General features: G+C 35.2%; 8 protein-coding genes across 8 annotated transcripts; 6 read left to right on the plus strand and 2 right to left on the minus strand.

Annotated features, from left to right (window-relative positions):
* Positions 1 to 196: 196 nt before the first annotated feature.
* Positions 197 to 1,191, plus strand: L201_005639 (uncharacterized protein; the record flags this gene model as incomplete). The annotated part of the gene is made up of 5 exons (XM_066221368.1): positions 197 to 218; positions 280 to 364; positions 460 to 695; positions 791 to 841; positions 968 to 1,191. 5 exons carry the CDS (start codon positions 197 to 199, stop codon positions 1,189 to 1,191), a joined length of 618 nt encoding a protein of 205 aa, XP_066077465.1.
* Positions 1,192 to 1,860: 669 nt separating this feature from the next.
* On the plus strand, positions 1,861 to 3,559 carry L201_005640 (uncharacterized protein; the record flags this gene model as incomplete). The annotated part of the gene is made up of 7 exons (XM_066221369.1): positions 1,861 to 1,899; positions 1,990 to 2,390; positions 2,561 to 2,749; positions 2,813 to 2,912; positions 3,004 to 3,251; positions 3,346 to 3,444; positions 3,505 to 3,559. 7 exons carry the CDS (start codon positions 1,861 to 1,863, stop codon positions 3,557 to 3,559), a joined length of 1,131 nt encoding a protein of 376 aa, XP_066077466.1.
* A 452-nt stretch (positions 3,560 to 4,011) lies between these two features.
* L201_005641 (mitochondrial inner membrane protease ATP23) lies at positions 4,012 to 5,228 on the plus strand (the record flags this gene model as incomplete). The annotated part of the gene is made up of 4 exons (XM_066221370.1): positions 4,012 to 4,267; positions 4,422 to 4,678; positions 4,849 to 4,932; positions 5,091 to 5,228. The coding sequence occupies 4 exons, from the start codon at positions 4,012 to 4,014 to the stop codon at positions 5,226 to 5,228; spliced, it is 735 nt and encodes a 244-aa protein (XP_066077467.1).
* A 582-nt stretch (positions 5,229 to 5,810) lies between these two features.
* Positions 5,811 to 7,212, minus strand: L201_005642 (uncharacterized protein; the record flags this gene model as incomplete). The annotated part of the gene is made up of 5 exons (XM_066221371.1): positions 5,811 to 6,215; positions 6,385 to 6,558; positions 6,688 to 6,843; positions 6,953 to 7,073; positions 7,148 to 7,212. 5 exons carry the CDS (start codon positions 7,210 to 7,212, stop codon positions 5,811 to 5,813), a joined length of 921 nt encoding a protein of 306 aa, XP_066077468.1.
* Positions 7,213 to 7,945: 733 nt separating this feature from the next.
* Positions 7,946 to 12,939, plus strand: L201_005643 (uncharacterized protein; the record flags this gene model as incomplete). Its single annotated transcript, XM_066221372.1, has 11 exons — positions 7,946 to 7,949; positions 8,031 to 8,041; positions 8,116 to 8,198; positions 8,259 to 8,268; positions 8,325 to 8,938; positions 9,004 to 9,248; positions 9,309 to 9,488; positions 9,545 to 10,153; positions 10,206 to 10,327; positions 10,384 to 10,528; positions 10,592 to 12,939. The coding sequence occupies 11 exons, from the start codon at positions 7,946 to 7,948 to the stop codon at positions 12,937 to 12,939; spliced, it is 4,371 nt and encodes a 1,456-aa protein (XP_066077469.1).
* A 659-nt stretch (positions 12,940 to 13,598) lies between these two features.
* On the plus strand, positions 13,599 to 15,876 carry L201_005644 (uncharacterized protein; the record flags this gene model as incomplete). Its single annotated transcript, XM_066221373.1, has 9 exons — positions 13,599 to 13,769; positions 13,868 to 13,954; positions 14,069 to 14,317; positions 14,453 to 14,941; positions 15,032 to 15,078; positions 15,146 to 15,224; positions 15,285 to 15,332; positions 15,394 to 15,452; positions 15,558 to 15,876. The coding sequence occupies 9 exons, from the start codon at positions 13,599 to 13,601 to the stop codon at positions 15,874 to 15,876; spliced, it is 1,548 nt and encodes a 515-aa protein (XP_066077470.1).
* A 320-nt stretch (positions 15,877 to 16,196) lies between these two features.
* On the minus strand, positions 16,197 to 17,045 carry L201_005645 (uncharacterized protein; the record flags this gene model as incomplete). The annotated part of the gene is made up of 4 exons (XM_066221374.1): positions 16,197 to 16,316; positions 16,393 to 16,426; positions 16,573 to 16,689; positions 16,768 to 17,045. 4 exons carry the CDS (start codon positions 17,043 to 17,045, stop codon positions 16,197 to 16,199), a joined length of 549 nt encoding a protein of 182 aa, XP_066077471.1.
* A 340-nt stretch (positions 17,046 to 17,385) lies between these two features.
* L201_005646 (uncharacterized protein) lies at positions 17,386 to 18,118 on the plus strand (the record flags this gene model as incomplete). Its single annotated transcript, XM_066221375.1, has 3 exons — positions 17,386 to 17,422; positions 17,610 to 17,725; positions 18,011 to 18,118. 3 exons carry the CDS (start codon positions 17,386 to 17,388, stop codon positions 18,116 to 18,118), a joined length of 261 nt encoding a protein of 86 aa, XP_066077472.1.
* Between the last annotated feature and the right edge of the window lie 451 nt (positions 18,119 to 18,569).

An 18,569-nucleotide genomic window follows, 5' to 3' on the forward strand; every position in this document is an offset into this window, starting at 1 on the left:
GGATTGGGATAAAAAGTAATAAATTGGTTTTATAAATTATGAGTACTATGAGTACAGGTCACTTATCTTGATAACCGGGAATGACGATCACGTTAATGCTGCTGTTCTGTTGAATAACATTATACATTATTTATTGCTGTTCACATTGCTTTTATGACTGACTGTACAAGTTATACATCAAATTACTCGAGCTAATATGTCAGTCAACTTCTCTCCATGTAAGTGTCAGCTGTCCAATCATCGTCACAGCTTGCAAAGCTGAATCATGTATATTCATAGATCAACCACCTCCAGATGTACCTGCAACTGATCCTCCCGAATCATCAAATAAGAAAGGTAAATCTAAAAGACCATGGTTTACTCGGTAAGTCCCATGCACTATGGCACAAGCTCAATAATATGATTTGCTACTATCACACTCCCTAACGATCTCTACTAATTATACTTTTCAATATACAGTGATCAATCATCCTACGCGACAAATTCATATCAATCTGGAGGATCAATTTCAGATCCAACATCACAAGCACAAGCCTATTCCAATGATCCCGAAGCTGCTGGCTTATTGAATGGTTCCACTGGAGGAGGAGGAGGAGCTTTTGGTGAAGGTGATAGAGCGAATGCATGGGAAAGTAGATTCGGTTGGAGAGTTGATATCATGGCTGCTGTAGCATATTTAGGTGGTCCAATAACGGGTAGGTAATACATCATATGTTATCTGAAAAGCATTGCATCATATAGCCAAACACTATTTTCAAGATACTGATCTACTGATCTACATTTAAATTAGCTCTACTCTTCTTAATTTTGGAAACTCAGAATGATTATGTTAGATTCCATGGTGAGTTATTCTAAACTACTCAAATATCAGTCACAATATCGTATATCCATTATTGTCATACAATCTTCTCATCATCTACACAACCAAAGAAACTATTTAACGACAATTGTTTTTTCATTTGTATAGCATATCAATCAGCTTTATTTACTACACCACTATTAATCCTATATATAATATTTAAATTAATAATTAGATTACCTACATTCCTTAGAATAATCTATATATTAGCTTCAATAGGTGGTATATTATATACTTCGTTTAGAGCTTGGAAAGATGCTCAAGAAGGTTTAAGTAGATTTTGGTTACCTTATATAGGTGAAATTGCTGAAAGATGGGTAGGAGAAGAATAGGGCAAAGTTGGGTTGGATGACATATTACCTACAAACTGAGATAGAAGGAGGTATAGCGATAGTAGTATATACAGACTTACTAGGCGTCTCAAGCAGTATTGCGGGTACTTTACATCTCATAAGTGTATATGCTGTATAGACGGTGTTGAGGACAAGAAGGAAAGGGTATTTTAGCTGATTATATCAGCACATTTTGTATGCATATTGAAACAATTTAGAGATATTTTCGAGCTCATAGACTGGACATGCTGCATGAGACAATTCTTAGCATTCAGTCTTCTCTGTTCAATGGTTACAAATTATCCATTATCCCTTCTCAGACTGCAATATATATTGATCCATTTAAGCGCCAAGATATCTCGTTTGGCGGAGATTACCGATATCTTATTGTTTGTGCTTCAACCCCGCATCATATTCTGCACTCTACTTGCTAAATTATATATTACCAGCGTAAGGATTCGTTTGATTTATTCGACTTTTGATCTTTTGGGATATCAAATAATCTACATTAATACAAAATTCAAAAAAAAAGGACCCAATACATGTGTATAGACTGCTTAATGGAGATTGATTCAGGCAAGACCGAACCCTAAAATAAAAAATATAAAATACAGCTAATAATCCATCAAAACGAGATTCAATACCACGAAACCCAACAAGACAAGGAGAATGGTCTTACCGGTTTGGATGAAGGGTGGTAAGCCCATAGTAAGTGGGGAAGCAATGTTGTATCGTCTATATCCAGCAAACCGGCCGTATAATCCATGATAAGTTTACTGATAAACTGTTTATTTTCAGTCGATACCTATAAGTCGATCGCATATAGTTCAGATACCTATAATACCATTACTATTATCTATACTGGTTTTAGGATTCATATATCAACAAATACATTCAAAGACGTATATGACATATCAATACACCGGATTACTAAACAATGGGAAGCAATATGAGCTGTCTAAATCACCATTTTTAGTTCAACCAAAAGACTTTTTACCACCTTTACCAATTGAAAAACCAGGTTATTTACCTAATCCATTAAATCCAAAATTACCAAATCAGATAATACCAAATTCTGTACATTATGTATATGGATTAAAAGATGTTGAACAAGGTAAAAAAGGTGAAGAATTACCTTATTATGCTTATTTAGCTATTAGATCTGCTTTATTGAATTTACAACCTGAAAAAATATATTTGTAAGTTTTGTTTGTCGATTTTAAATAGATGAATAAGATGAATTCGATTTCAAAATGGTCTAACCCTATGCTACCTACAATGAAGCGAAACTAGATATATAGTGTAATATATATTTCAGCTGAGATTTGATGGCTGATTCTTGATATGATAACTAAACTACCCGACGTAGCCATTATAAATACCTTCCAACTGGACCATGGTGGGATCTAATCGAACCTCATTTGACATTAATATCAACTCAAGTACCAAATGAAATTTATGGTAAATCCTTGAATCATTTCGCACATAAAGCGGATGTATTAAGATTATTAGCTATGAAATATTCGGGTGGAATTTATCTAGATATTGATATTTTTGTGTAAGTAAGAGTACTATGTATCAACATTAATACTGACTCTAATCATATATCTCATATATACAGAATCAAACCATTCGACGATTTATTGAATTTCCCGACGACGTTGGGTATGGAAGCTTCACCTGATTCAAGGAGAGCAGCTTTAGATCCAGAAGGATTATGTGTGAGTTTGTTTAATCATATTATCAAACTTATCAAGCATTAGACTGTTTTGTGGTAGAAGTGAACCTAATGATATTTGTGAATGCCTACAGAACGCAATTATAATCTCATCCCCACATTCACCATTTATAGAAAGATGGTTATCTTCATATGAAACTTTTGATGGTGGAATATGGGCACATCATTCGGTTGTTAAACCATGGCAATTAGCTAGATCACATTCAGAAGAAATTCAAGTTTTAAATGAAAGAGCTTTCTTTTGGCCAATGTGGCACGGTGATGAAATTAAAAAAGTTCATGAAGAAAAAGAATTTGATTTTGAAAAGACTGGTCAATATGCGTGAGTTCACAAAATCGATTGATGCTGGCCAAACCTGAACAGGGAATGAAAAGCGATACTGATTCAGCGTAACACTGTACATTATGTATCACAGTTACCACGCTTGGGAATCTTTAGCTATGGGTTATCTACATAAATTATCACCTCATTCAATAAGGAAAAATGATAATTCATTTAATCGGATGGTAAGGAAGTGAGTTTACTTTTTATTGAATTGATTCCAGAATCAAACATATACTGATTAATGTTTTAGATTTATCGGACCGGAAGATGATGCGGTATATAAAAGATGGAAAGGGGAAGATTAAGAGTAATGATACTTTGTAATAATACCACAATATTATGAATGCATAACGATATATATAGATACTTCTCGATCTACTTCAAAGCTCTTTCCTGCTATCATATGCATGCTTACTTATTTGCTGAGAAGTTGTAAGAAAGACGAGGTAAATTGAGGAGCCATTGATCTTCAGCTGGCCGCTAATTCCGTCGGAAGGGTGTATGCCGGATTTGAGAGGTTCTTCGATTGTTCGTCCTTTCAAAGGCAAAAATGATGTTTTTCTTTCGAATCGTCTATATCTCTAATCATTAAATATAAAGCAATTTTACATTGTTCGGCTACATGATCGAAGCAGATCTGCCATTTCACAATAAGTAGTAAATCAAAGTTGATAAAACGAATACATATTCCATATATCGAAACCTAAGCTAGATATCCTTTATCTCTCATACTTCTATTTGAACCCTTTGTTTCAAAATGTCAAAATCAACATTATCAGAAACATCAATAATAGATCCAACAGAAAGATCAGAAGAACAAAACATAATAAAAAATGAAAAAATTTCTAATCAAGAACAGATATCACCACCAACGATAAAAGGATTTGAAAAATGGAGATTATCATTATCGAATTTTACAGGATTAGGATTAAGTGAAGAAGAAAAAGAACAAAATAAATTAGAAAAAGATTGGGATAAATGTGAAAGTTGGAAAAAGAATTTAATGGAAAGGAGTGAGTTGGAGGTGTCCTTGATACAAACTATAAGAAAAGATTCACAACGTAGTTTTCAAAATAAGGATTGAAGGGGATATCATATATATAAATAATAAACTGACTAAACTTCTCTTTGTCTCTCTAATCTTCACCTGTTTATTTATTTATACAGGCCCAATGATAGTTTTTTTATTAGATCATCTACGTAAATCAGGATGTGAATTTAATTCTTCATCAATTCAATGTCATCCATGTCCTGAATCACGTTCAGGTGGATTTTCAAAAGATCATGGTATTTTATTATGTCAAAATCGTTTTTTTAATAAAAAACATTTAGAAGATACTTTATCACATGAATTATTACATGCTTTTGATGAATGTAAATTTAAAGTTGATTGGTTAAATTTAAGACATCATGCTTGTTCTGAAGTAAGTTTTTTTCGTTTTTTTTTGTTATTTTACGATCTATCTTTTTTAATCTTTTCCTCTATGGGGAAAATCATTTACAATTAACTATATATATATATATATATATGGTATATTATCGCATTGAAGTTAGAAATACTAATAATAACATCATATTCACGTATGACAAATAGATAAGAGCAGCAAATTTATCAGGTGATTGTAGATGGACAAGAGAAGTTAAAAGAGGTTTTTATAGTTTTAATAAACAACATCAGGTGAGTTATGATTGGATATTTTCATCTCCCTGTTCCTTCTCCAACCTCAATTTTATAAGATCCAATGCCAATGATTTGAAAGATTTCAATCAAATACTGAAGATGTGCTAAATATATATGGCATCTTATATTGACTTTTATCCTTTTCTTCCACTCAGGCGTGCGTCAAACGTCGTGCGATCTTATCAGTAATAGCAAATCCATCATGTAAATCACCTGAAATGGCTGAAAAAGCTGTAAATGAAGTTTGGGAAAGTTGCTTTAAAGATACAAGACCTTTTGATGAGATTTATTAGATTAGGTGAACGGTGATGAATAATAAGATATAAATTGATATACATAGTAGATCTTAAAACTTTCCAGAAGAGGTTGCTTTGGTGCGATTGTTATCGTAGAAATAGGAAGGAACGATAGAAAAAGCCTAACTTATTGAAGATATCTTTATACGCATGTCCAAGTGTGGCGTATAAGAGGATCAGAGGATAGCATATCACAATCATTATAGTATATATACCCTGCATACATGATATATTTTATATTATATTACATATACCAAAAATGCATTATACAGAATAACCGCTCTGAAATTCGCGGGTTTGGCTTTTGATTGAAAAAAAATCATAATCTGGACTCGATTTTTATCTGTTTATTTAGCTTCGTGAGAGATTTCTTTTTGATGACTTGCTGTACTGTCTATATTCATGTTGTATGTTATGATTGATCTTCCGTCTAGACGATTAATGTACCATCCCTTCTGCTTATTTCCCTCTCGATCTATCTAAACACATCATGTATATTGGGGAATATCATTTATCACATTCCCATAAATTGGAAACTTCAATTTGTCGTAAGATGGTATTAGACAATAAGTAGTCCAATTAATATTCAACTTCCATATCACCTTCGTCACCTTTGATAAGTACACCTTTTTCTTCTTTATCTTTATCAGTATCTAAATCCATTTGATCTCTTGGTATTCTACCGAAATCATCTCTACTTGAATCTCTATCTCTTCCTCTTCTTGATCCTCTAACATCTTTATGATTACTACTGTTCTCTTCGTTATCTTGATCATTTGATTTCGTTGTTGATTTAACTTGTTTCCTTAACTCTTTTAATTTTTCAGTCAATTCTTCTATCCTTTCTTTATTCTTTATCGAAGTACTGTTTACTTTTTCCCTTTCTTTATCTAAAGCTTCGATTTCTTCAGTTATGATTTCTGATATATTTGCTTGACGTGATTGTATTGCTGATTTTTGTGAAGGTAATAAGATTTTAGGTAGCTAAGTGATATGAAATATTATGTCAGCTTTTGATTTTTTGGCCTTTGACTTGTAATACAGTTTGTCAAATGAAAAATAAACTAAAAAATCTTGTTCCATGCTGAATAGGCAGTTCCATAAATGCCTTTGATAATAATAAACTATTCAAAATAGAGAATAAGCCACTTACATAATACAATGGTGCTAATTCTTTTCCATGAGGCGGTTCTCTACTTGGACCTTTAGTTAATGGTATAGGTGAAGGATTTAATAAATTAGTTTCAAATATTAATGGTTCAATAGGTGGTAAAGATGTATATAGGTATTTCGAAGTTGGTTTTAAGAACTCATGACGTGCTTTAAGCTATATCAAGTTTGATTAATACGTCAGTTTCAACTTGTACTTGGTGAATATATAAAGTGACCGAAATTACTAATCAAAGCATAACATCTTTTTGAACAGAAAGAAAGTTGAAAGAGGAAATATACTCACAGCAACTTGTTTATGTTTTAATACATATTCAGCACTTTCAGTATTCATTCTTAATGATTTGATTTCTTTTTCAGATTCTATTATATCATTATGTAATGTCGTTTCTGATCTTAATTTTGCTGCTATCCTCTCTGAAGTTTCTTCTCTTCTTTTTGCCTAAAACAATAATCAGAATCAATCAGCAAGTTGTTAAATTATATATGTTGATTCTGTCAATGCTAGAACAATGTTTATCTGATGTATTTTTTTGAGGTAACCAACTCACCGCTTCACTCGTTCTTGATGATTTATCTTCCTTCTGAAACTTTTGTAATGTACCTAATATATTTCCAAATAACCTTTTACTTCTTGCTTTATCTTCTACTTTTCTATCTGTTCTCATACGTCTAAAAGGTCCAATATAATACAAGTCAGCTAGGGTCGATAGTATATAGAACAGATAGATGGCGATACCACTTACTTAGCAGGTGCTTCTTCCTCTGGATCAGGTCTCCTCGATCGCGAAGGTGATACAGAGGGACTCATCCTTGTATCCGGAGATCTACTGTACACAATTTGTTAGTTTAAAATGCCAAATATATAACCAAATAGTGCTTACTCTTCTGGTGATTTTGACATTTTGTCCCTTTCACTGTTTCTCTACTTAATATATCTGGGTACACTATATGCGCAATGTCTAAACCGTTTAATCATTGATCATCTCAACATGAAGACATTTTTCCTTTTGCAACTTCTTATAGCTTGTCCTCGAACGTGAAGCGCAACATGAGGTTATCAATTATCAGGCGTGCCTAGCTATTCCGAGTTCCGATTAAAAAGTCACACGCCTAAACTCGATAAGCGGTATCAATCATTAAAGTGCCGATCCGGATACCGACTCATTCACCACCATCATTGTTCGCGTTCTTATATATATATATACCTTGTTCATTGTTTTAATGCTACTTTTTGTTCTTCTTCTTCTTCAAGAAGCATTTACGCTTGGCCTCCCTAAACTCTCTCTTCGTCTCTTAATCTGGAAGCGTTTCGATTCTCGTTCGGAAATCAAGGATACCCCTATTCTTTCTTTTCTCCTTTCGATTATTGTATATCTCCTATAATCATCATATCGATCTTTCAATTTTGAACGTTTGTAATTTTCACTTTTACTCGATCGATTAATTTACTTAAGCAATAAAGCATTAATAAGTAATACTACATACATTCTTAACTCTCTTTATATTTTTATCAAGAAAGCATTAAATCGTAATTGTTCATCATGGGTAAGTTTCTCAGTTTCATCGGTGGCAAGATTATCAGAAAAACCTTTGAGAGCTAATCGAACAAATTTTATATATCTATAGGTATTCCAAAGGTTCGTAAAATATGTTCTTGACGGTTCAATGGTCACTGGAATTATAGATCGCTAATTGCTATCACTACCTATAGTTTTTCCGATGGATCTCTGAGAGATATCCTCTCACTTCTCAACTTATCACACCAAACTCGATTCCGACATTTGACAATTTATAGTAAGTATAGCTGGATGAATACCAAAGTATCAAGCTGATTTGGATATCTGTTTCTTACAGCTTGGATATGGTGAGCTATTAGGAGACTGTACTTTTGGAATTTCCAGCTGACTATATGATACTCAGAACGGTATCATTCACAATTGTTCTCATCCACCTTCATCTGAAAATGATCCTCATTTCCGGATAACAGAAGAACAAATGATCTTAGCGATATTCGCTTATATTGATCATCTATTTACAAAAATTAAACCACAAAAAGTATTTTTCATGGCTATTGATGGTGTTGCACCAAGAGCTAAAATGAATCAACAAAGATCAAGAAGATTTAGAACTGCCAAAGATGCAGTTGAAAAAAGACGAGAAGCTGAAAAAAAGGGAGAAAAATTACCTGAAGAAAAAGCATTTGATTCAAATTGTATTACACCAGGTACACCTTTTATGGCAAGATTATCAAATCACCTCAAATATTATGTTAGTAAAAGAATTTCAGAGGATGCCGAATGGAGAAATGTTAAAGTTATTTTAAGTGGACATGATGTTCCAGGTGAAGGTGAACACAAAATTCAAGAATTTATTAGATTAACAAAAGCTCAAACTGATTATAATCCAAATACAAGACATTGTTTATATGGTTTAGATGCAGATTTAATCATGTTGGGTTTATTATCCCATGATCCCCATTTCTGTTTGTTGAGAGAAGAAGTTACTTTTGGAAGAAAATCAAAGAAGACTACAGGGTATGTCAGCTGTCTAGTCGGTGCAACGCCCAATAGAGTTAAGCTGACTTGCTGATCCAACTTAGTCTCGCAAATACCAACTTTTACCTTTTACACTTATCGTTATTACGTGAATATCTAGATTTAGAATTTAGTTCGCTCGCTACACAAATACCATTCAGATACGATCTTGAACGAATTATAGACGATTTCATTTTAATGGCAGTTTTCGTTGGAAACGATTTCTTGCCTCATTTACCCGATTTACATATCAACGAAGGAGCTTTAGAGAGAATCTGGGGGATCTACAAAGAGATATTGCCTGTAGCTGGTGAGTCGTTCTTAGACAACACCGTCCGGCAAGTCAACTGATTTCGTTTCGCTACGTTAGGTGGATATCTCAACGAACATGGAACGATCGCTTTAGATCGACTTCAGCTTATGCTTGATAAGCTGGCGCAATTCGAGAGAGACAATTTCGAAGAGGAATACGCAGACCAGAATTGGTACAAGGGCAAACAATCGAAGGAAATTGAAGCTATGGAGAAAGCTCGAAAAAAGGGGAAAATGGGTAAGCTCTTGTTTTCTTCTGTCGTGCATGAATCCTTCTGAAAAGATATTTGTTAGTCATCACCAAGGACCAGCAAAAGATTCTCAATCAAGTCAAGGAATTTGTCACCAAACATCAATCCAAACCCACCGCTGCCGATCGATGTGTGTTGATCAACAACTTTTCAGCCAGAGATCAACGATTTGTACAAGAACTAGGGGATGAGTTGCATCTCATCACAACTTGGGATGAAGTAGATGATTACGGTCAGAACCTCGCTGTGATGACTTTCGATCTCGATGGCGTATCGCAAGACGGCGCATCAGCTGTAGCTGAAGATGAAGGAGCTGACGGGGAAGAATGGGAATCGGAAGAAGAGGATGAAGAGTCGGAAGGTGCTATAGCTATTCAACGGATTCTAGCCAAATATAACAAAGCCAAGGTGGTCGATAACGTAGCTGAAGATTTCGAAGAAGCTTATGAAGAAAAATTGAAGGAGAATTTAGATGATTGGAAGAAGAGATACTACAAAGAGAAGCTCGAAATCGACTTCAATAAGCCTGAAGAAATGCACGGTATCGTATATCGATATATCGAAGGTCTCCAATGGATCTTGAATTACTACTATAAAGGTGTATCAAGTTGGGGCTGGTTTTACAATTATCATTATGCACCTAGAATTACTGGTAAGTCAGTCGACGAGCCAAATCACGTCAACGTAGCTGACACTATCCTCAGATCTCGTTGGCATTCCTGATTTCAAGTTCGATTTCAATATTGGTAAACCTTTTACACCTTTCCAACAATTGATGGGTGTTTTACCTGAAGAATCAAAAGAGCACGTTCCACCTGCTTATAGAGTAAGTCCATTTCGACTGTAGATTTACTGTGACCAAAAGTTGACGCCACAGTGTAGGATTTGATGTACGAAGAGACCTCACCTATCATCGACTTCTATCCCCGTGATTTCGCTCTTGATATGAATGGGAAGAAGCAAGATTGGGAAGCCGTTATCAAGATTCCTTTCATTGATGAAGCGCGTTTGCTTAGGGCTATGGCTGGTAAGTCTACACTCGATCAACTCAAATCAGTATTCTAACGCTGATCGTTTCTCGTCGTTCCAGCTCGTGACGTACGATTGACTTCGGAGGAAAAAGCTCGTAACAAGAATTATGTTGCCACCCAATTTGTGTACGATGCCGACCAAGAAAGCTCTTATCCATCTTCTGCGCCTGGCTATTTCCCTGATCTTCCTAAATGCTTATGCCGATCTGCTCCTTTCCATCTTCCTACTTTAGGTGGTGGCATCGACCTCATTCTTGGTCTTCTCGATGGAGTTCATCTTGGTGCTAAGGCTTTAGCCGGTTTCCCTTCTCTTCAAACTTTAGCTCATCAAGGTACACTCGGTTACCACGGTGTCAATGTCTTCCAATCGGACTCAAGAAACCAATCAATGGTCATTACTGTCACACCTAAGAATGATAGACCAAACACAGGCGATATAGCCAAGAAATTGATTGGTCAACGAACTTTCCACTCGTGGCCATATTTACATGAAGGTATGGTAGTAGCTGTCTCTGATGATATGTTCAAATATGAACTCCAGAAGATGGGCAAGACCGCCAAGGTGGTCAGTACACCTCACAACCCATTTCAAGCTATCGCCTGGAAGAAGACTGCCGATCATATCGAACACCATAACTCAAAGAGATTTGGTATTATCACTGGAAACGTTGATGTAGTTCTTTATGTAAGACCATTGAAAGGAATGAAGAGACTCCACACCGGAGCACTTGTCAAAGATTACGAAGCACCAGAGAAAGAAATCGCTCAAGCATACCAATTGGCAGTCAACCAAGTTTCTTTTGAGGATGAACGATACATCGAACAACCTGCTCCACCAATGTCAGAAGAATTCCCTGATGGTGAAAAGGTTATCTTCATGGGTGGTGCTGCTTATGGTACAGCTGCTCAAGTGATCGGCACCACCGAAACAACACTTGACGTCAGTCTAGCATTCTTCCCGTCCGAAAAACAAGAGAATCTCAATTTCTCCAAACTGGTTGCTCATCGACCTGCTGGACAATACTATCCTTCACCTGTATTATCAAGAAGATTAGGTATTGCACCTTTGGGTTTATCTAGAATATGTTCAACTTTATTGGTTTTACTTGAAGATGGATCGAAGACTAACATTGGTTTGGCACTCAAATTTGAATCAAAAGGTTTGAAAGTTTTAGGATTCTCAAGAAAGAATGAGAGAGGTTGGGAGTACTCTGAAAAGACTGCTTCAATCTTGAAAGAATACAAAGAAGCTTTCCCAGAGCCTTTCGCTAATTTAGATACTCGAGGTGGTGATTTAGTCACTTCCACTGAACTTTGTCCAACTGCCGAAGATCCCGATCGAGTAATCAAAGATATGAAGAAATGGTTGAAAGAACGAGATTTGGTTGATCCTGATACTGTTTCTCTTTTCGCTGAACAACTTGAGAAGGAATCAGTCGCAATGATAGAGAAACTTGCCGACCAATATCGAAGTCAAAAATCACCAAATTTCATCAAACGAGCTGTAGTCAAAGGTATCCCAAGACAAGCCGTATTAAAACCTGCTCACGCTATTTACCGACTTCAAGGTCAAACTTTTGCTGTCGGTGATAGAGTCATTATGGTTCAAGATGCTGCTGCAGGAGGTGTACCTCTAGCTATGAAAGGCGTTGTTGTTGGTTTAGGCACTAGAGATATCGATGTTGTTTGGGATGTTCCATTCATGGGTGGTGAGACTCTACAAGGAAGATGTTCTGAATATAGAGGTTCAGTTGTACCATTCACATCATGTCTGAATTTGACAAGACCTCAATTCGGTGTAGGATTTGGTTCTGAAGAGAATAATCAATCAGCTGTTGGTCAAAATGCTCCTTTTAAACCTCAATTAGGACCAAGACCTGTATTACAAATGCACAATTATCAACCTTCTGCACCAGGTAGACAAACCTTCAATAATAGTCACAAGCAACAACAACAACCTACAATAATGAAGAATCCTAATAGACCGCAAGGACAACAAGTCAATGGACAAACAAGTTACGGTAATGCTGCTAAAGGTGTTAAGCCCCAAACTAATTTACCTAATCAAAATGGGCAACAACATGCTCAAAGTCACGGTGAAAAATTAGCTAATGCTTTAGGAGCTAAACATATCGCTCATAGACCTGGCCATGGTGTTGCACCACATCAACAACAGCAACAGCCACAAATTGTCAAAAGTCCAACTAAGCAAGCTAATGTAGCTTTACCTATACCTTTACCTCACGCTCAAGGTCAACAAGCTCCAATTGCAAATCAAGGACAAGGTCAAGGCCATGGACAAGGGCAACAGAACGGAGGTGGTAGAGGGAAAGGACGAGGTGGATTTAGAGGAAGAGGTGGGGGAGGTGGCAGGGGTGGAAATAGAGGTGGAGCTAAGGGGAATTAAGGTAGACACAGTGAAAAATCTATCATAAACCAATGACGATGCATGTATATACATACCGATATATGCAGGACCAAGCATTTGTATGTTTCTGATTTCATAGCTCTCTCACAGTTATATCAGCAGGGGCCGGACCGTGACAGAAATCTGATAAATATTGTTGTGAGAAACGATTCAATATAGAAGTGATCGTTTAATAGACCTCCTTCAACATCCGTATGTTTCCGGATCTGAACACGTGTCGTCACCCCTATTTGAGGGTTTCCGTGTGGCTAATAATCAGAAATCGAAGATATCAGGCAGACCTTCTGAGCTATATGGTGAGCGGAGTTTCGGAGCTTCGTTCTTAGATCCGGCGTTTTCATCAAATGATAAGCCTAATAGAATTGTAGAATTAAGAAACTTTCAATCGGAGTGAGACTAGAGCTAGAGCTTTAGGTAAAAGCAGTATACTGAGTACTCTTCAAACCTCACTGTAGATTCTCATAAGCATGGTGATCTACAACTTGTAAGAAAATCTTACTTTCTTTAATTTTTTCCATTAACCCCTCATAGTACAATAAATTTGAGTCGAACAACTCACAATTCATCTTAGACTCTTGCAATACTTAATCACAATGGTTAATTCGCAAGTATCTTCAATTGAAGATGAAAGAGTTCAAATGTCCAATTACGATGGGATTGATCCTATCGAATATGAAAAAGCTGAAAAGAAATTAGTGAGAAAACTTGATTTATTATTATTACCTATTATGTTAATTACATATGGTTTACAATATTATGATAAAAACACTCTATCAACTGCTATTTTATATGGAATGCTGGATGATTTGGTAAGTCATTTCAAGTGAAGTGAATCGCCATTACAAAAAAAAAATGTTTATTGAGGATAGTTCTGATCTGAATATTTGGTTGCATATACTCTATGCAGCATTTGACAACTACAAAAAATGGTGTAGTCTATCTTACTAGATATAGTACTGCTGCTGCAGCTTTTTATTATGGTTATATAGTTGCTGTGAGTGTTTTATACATCATATATTCTGTCGTCCTTATGATTGGACTAAGCATTTACAGTCTACAAGCTATCGATGAAAGCTGACTACGAGGAAACTCTCGATCATATTTTTAGGTACTACCAATGGGATTAATATTTACGAGATTTCCATTAGCCAAAACTGCATCTTTATTCGTTTTGATTTGGGGCATAATTTGTATTTTAACTGTCACAATAAATTCATATCATGGTTTTGTAATACAAAGAGTTTTTTTAGGTTTAGCAGAGAGTGCTGTTAGTCCTGCTTTTGTAGCTATAACTGCTTTATGGTGGAAACCACAAGAACAAGCTAAAAGAATTGGTATTTATTATTCTTCAACTGGTGTAAGTGGTTTTTCATATAATCCATTACCAACATACGGTTGTCCGCTTCAAAGAACAATCCATTTTTTTTTTGTTTTTTTTTGGTATATGAATATCGAGCTGAGGACCAATAATCTTAATCACCATATCACATAGATATTTAGTATGTTTACTGCAATTGTAAATATAGGATGGGGTAAAACAGGTGGTTCACATCCATGGAAATCAATGTATTATTTTGGTGGATCATTTACGATATTTTGGTCTTTTATTTTATTTTTTTTATTACCTGATTCACCATTAAATTTAAATAAATTCGGTTTTAAATATTTCAATGAAAAAGATAAATTCATTTTGAAGACAAGATTTGATGAAAATCCTTATGGAAAATCTGAACAAAAAATTAAAATTTCACAATTGAAAGAAGCTATTTTGGATATAAAAACTTGGATTTATTATTTAATGGGTGCAAGTATTTATATATGTAATGGTTCTGTTACAGTTTTTGGAGCAAAAATTATAAATTCATTTGGATATAATTCGATTAGATCAACTGCTTTAATGATTCCAGGTGGTGCAATGACTGTAATTACTATTTATATTTTTGCTTATTTCGCTGATAAATATAAAAATATAAGAACTATTGTGAGTTTTCATTATATGGTCAAACCTATTCCATCCGAGACTACTGTATATATGCTGAGACAGATTATCGGTTTTGTTATTGTCATTTAGCTCTTACCAATCAGTACTATTCCTGTTATTGTTGGCGCACTTACCGTGTAAGTGATTCGACACGTAGACGTCTTTACGGATTAGCCTCCTGTTCAAAACTGATTTCTCATATAGTTGGCAAGCACCATGGCATCCCCGTGTAGGCCCTCTGATAGGTTACTACCTGGTTGCTGCGTTTGGTGCTCCTTATGTTGTGAGTCCTGGAAATCGTTTGAATACAATAAGGAAGACACTGATCCGGGATGTTATGTAGCTTCTTCTCTCTCTTGCAACTGCTAACACTGCCGGTGCTACCAAGAAGGTAAGCTGTTTCATTCTCACATACTGTATACATTTGAACAGTTATTTCTTGTTGTGTACAGGGATTTACCACCTCAGCCATTTTTGTTGGCTATGTAACTGGTAATATTGTGTCTTCATAGTAAGTCTTATACTCCATCATATGCTTGATTCTTCATTTTAGTAACCGATACACTCTACATTGACTTGACTTTCTTACTGAATATGAGATTCTCTTCTTTGTCAGTCTTGTTTTTGCTCAAGAAAAACCAATCAAATATCGATCCACCTGGATAGCAGTTATAGTAGCTATGATATTCGCTTCTTGTGCTTCTTTAGTACTCAGATATATCTATATTAAAGATAATAAGAAAAGAGATGATTTATTAGCTTCTTCTCCCAGCCCAAATCATCGTCATCATCATGAAGACACCCTTGCAACATCCACATCCGCGAATGATGAAGAAAAAACAGGTGAACTTGGCGGAATGACTACTATGGTTGATGGAGGTAAATATGAAGATAAGACTGATAAGGAGAGACAGGAATTTAGGTATACTTATTGATCATTCTTGAATGGATAATTTCGGTAATTGTAGTGATAAAATGGAAGGAAAGGCGTAAACAGTCACTAGGGGTATTTGGAGAGTATGTTATTAGGTAGATCAGATATCAGAATTTTGGTTGTTAAGGCTATAAAGGTAATTATAATAGTTTTTAATGACCTATTTCCATGAGATTGATGTAATGGTTGGATCACTTCCATGCGTCATGCGCGCCTTTGTGAACAGGATTTTAAGAATGAGGAATGATGATGCATCTTATGAATACAATATTGCTTACAATTATCCATACACGCAAGAAGAATCGTTCCGATTCTGGGCGATTAATCATCACCTTCGTATTCTATATCACCATCCATATTTATTCTGCCTTTTCTAATCTTTTCACCTTTTGCACGTAATAGATCTTCAACAGTCTTCAATTTACCGCCTTCCAAACTTTCCTGTTTTAGTAGAAAACAACCATCATCAGTACTATAGTTGGATTTGTACAGTTTTTGACGCAAAAGAAAGGCTTACCTTGAACCATCCTATATGATCTGCTATTAGATGTCTTTAAAGAACGACAAAATCGATTCAGTCAAAGCCTTTTTGCCCCTCGTAGATTGAAACCCATCGAGGATATGATAAACTCGATAGGGGGGGAATGAGATGTAAAGATAATATAATTTTAAACATTTAAGTGACGTATTCACTCACCTAGATTTACACTCAGGACACTGTACCAAAACTAAACCTTTCGTATAAGATCTCTTGGAAAATTCGTGTGTCGATCTATGTCCACAATCATTCGCTGTACATGTAAACGTCATTTGCCTAGATAAGTATAATACGATTTTCAGTGGAATTGATCATGGTTTTACCTGGGTAACAAGATAGTTTGATTCAACATACAATCTTGGTTCGATTTGTCCTATCTTCTGTCTACCATTCTCAGAATTTGCATCTGGGGCTTCTATTTGAGGATTTTCATTCGGTGGTGCTGCCGTCGAAGAGTTCCATCGCCTCGAGGAGAAAGTAGCATTGTTTCGTAAGATAACTTGTGGAGATCGAATATAAAGTGAAGGTGTGGTGATGATACTTCTAGAAGAAGATGCTATAGGTTGATGTATTTGCTTCAGGGAGCGTAATACGGAAGCTTGGCGAAATACTGTGGATCTTATAGCTGACATTTTATATGTAATTAAAATCTATTGATGGAGACAAGTGATAGTAAGAATCGCTCTATAGGACTGATGTACGATGAGTATTGTAAAAGAGGGAAAAAAACAGAGAAATTGAATGATCCCAGACTGTTCGGCTAAGATTTCAAAGTTTCTAAGTTAACTTATTCTTTCGGAGGTAATCGAATCATTCTGCCGTAATACTAGTACCACTACTAACATTTTTCTACATTTTGGCCACCTATGAAGTTGTTATTATCAACCTCATCGACGTTGATCAGTTCATCTCATCTAGAATCTATCACATTACACTTAATCCTCTTAATACTAACATCTATAGAAAGCCAGGATGCACGCTCCTTTAGGGAACCCAGATAGACAACTTGGTGAGTTTCAACATATCTATTATATTTTAGAGATTATCATTTTTTATAATTCGCTAATATAACCTGTTTAACAATCAACATCTTCAATTTCTATTTCATCATCTTATAATTCCAATTTTATTCGCCCTATACTCTTTGCTACATACGATGCTCACTATAATATCGAATTGACATAATTTCAAAACAGCTTGTGCCGAACTTATTCAAGCTTTAGAAGAATGTCATGCTCAAGGTATGGTAGCTAGATTAACTGGTGTTTGTAATACGCAAAAGAAAGCTTTATCAATGTGTTTAAGGAAAGAGGTGAGTTCGAGTTATCATCAGGTAGCTTTAAAAAGTTGTGTGATTTGTTTCTGTTACATATTGCAAATGGGAAAGGCAAACATAGAGGAAATCTGGATTGGTCGTCTTCATTCCTTCTATATGTTATTCAGTAAGGACTACATATCAAGGATTCATCAAAATTCTTAAGGGTTTAACGATAAAAGTTCTGTTTTCCCTAAGATTATCAAGATAATGAAAGATGTAAAAAGAAAAAAATCCAAACTGACACATGAATGATATTTCTTGATTTATTAATAACAATAGAGAAAAGATCGTGAAGCAAGAAATCATGAAACAGCCAAATTACGTACAATAAAGAAAAAAGAAGTTTGGGAAAAATTGGAACAAGAGAAATCTCAAGAAGGTATATAGCAAGCAAAATAGATTTTGGCTCCAGTCTGAGCTTTCATCTTATAGCTTGTTCTTAATAAAGTGACTTGTAATTTTATGGATTATCGTGAGTGGATTAACTATGCAAGTAGCAATGTTGTCTAGCATATGCAAGGTTGAATGAAGGACAGGATAACTGATCTTGAAAGTTTGAACTGATAGAATCTGTAATTTATCGCTTCGATCTGATTTTTTCTTCTTTTCTCAGTGATATATATATACCATCAACCTCAGTTATACCTCATGACATTTACGATACCCTTCTGATTAGCTATGTTACGCTACACCACTCATATATGCAATCCAATTGAATATGAATCGAATTGTCCATATAATGCATTTTGTTTTCATGATATCATTAAAATGTATACTTCATTATACTATCTATTGCACTTGAAGAGAATTTTTCAAGATTTTTTAGATGTTTTTGTAG

This window comes from Kwoniella dendrophila, chromosome 7, assembly GCF_036810415.1.
Source record: "Kwoniella dendrophila CBS 6074 chromosome 7, complete sequence".
NCBI lineage: Eukaryota > Fungi > Basidiomycota > Tremellomycetes > Tremellales > Cryptococcaceae > Kwoniella > Kwoniella dendrophila.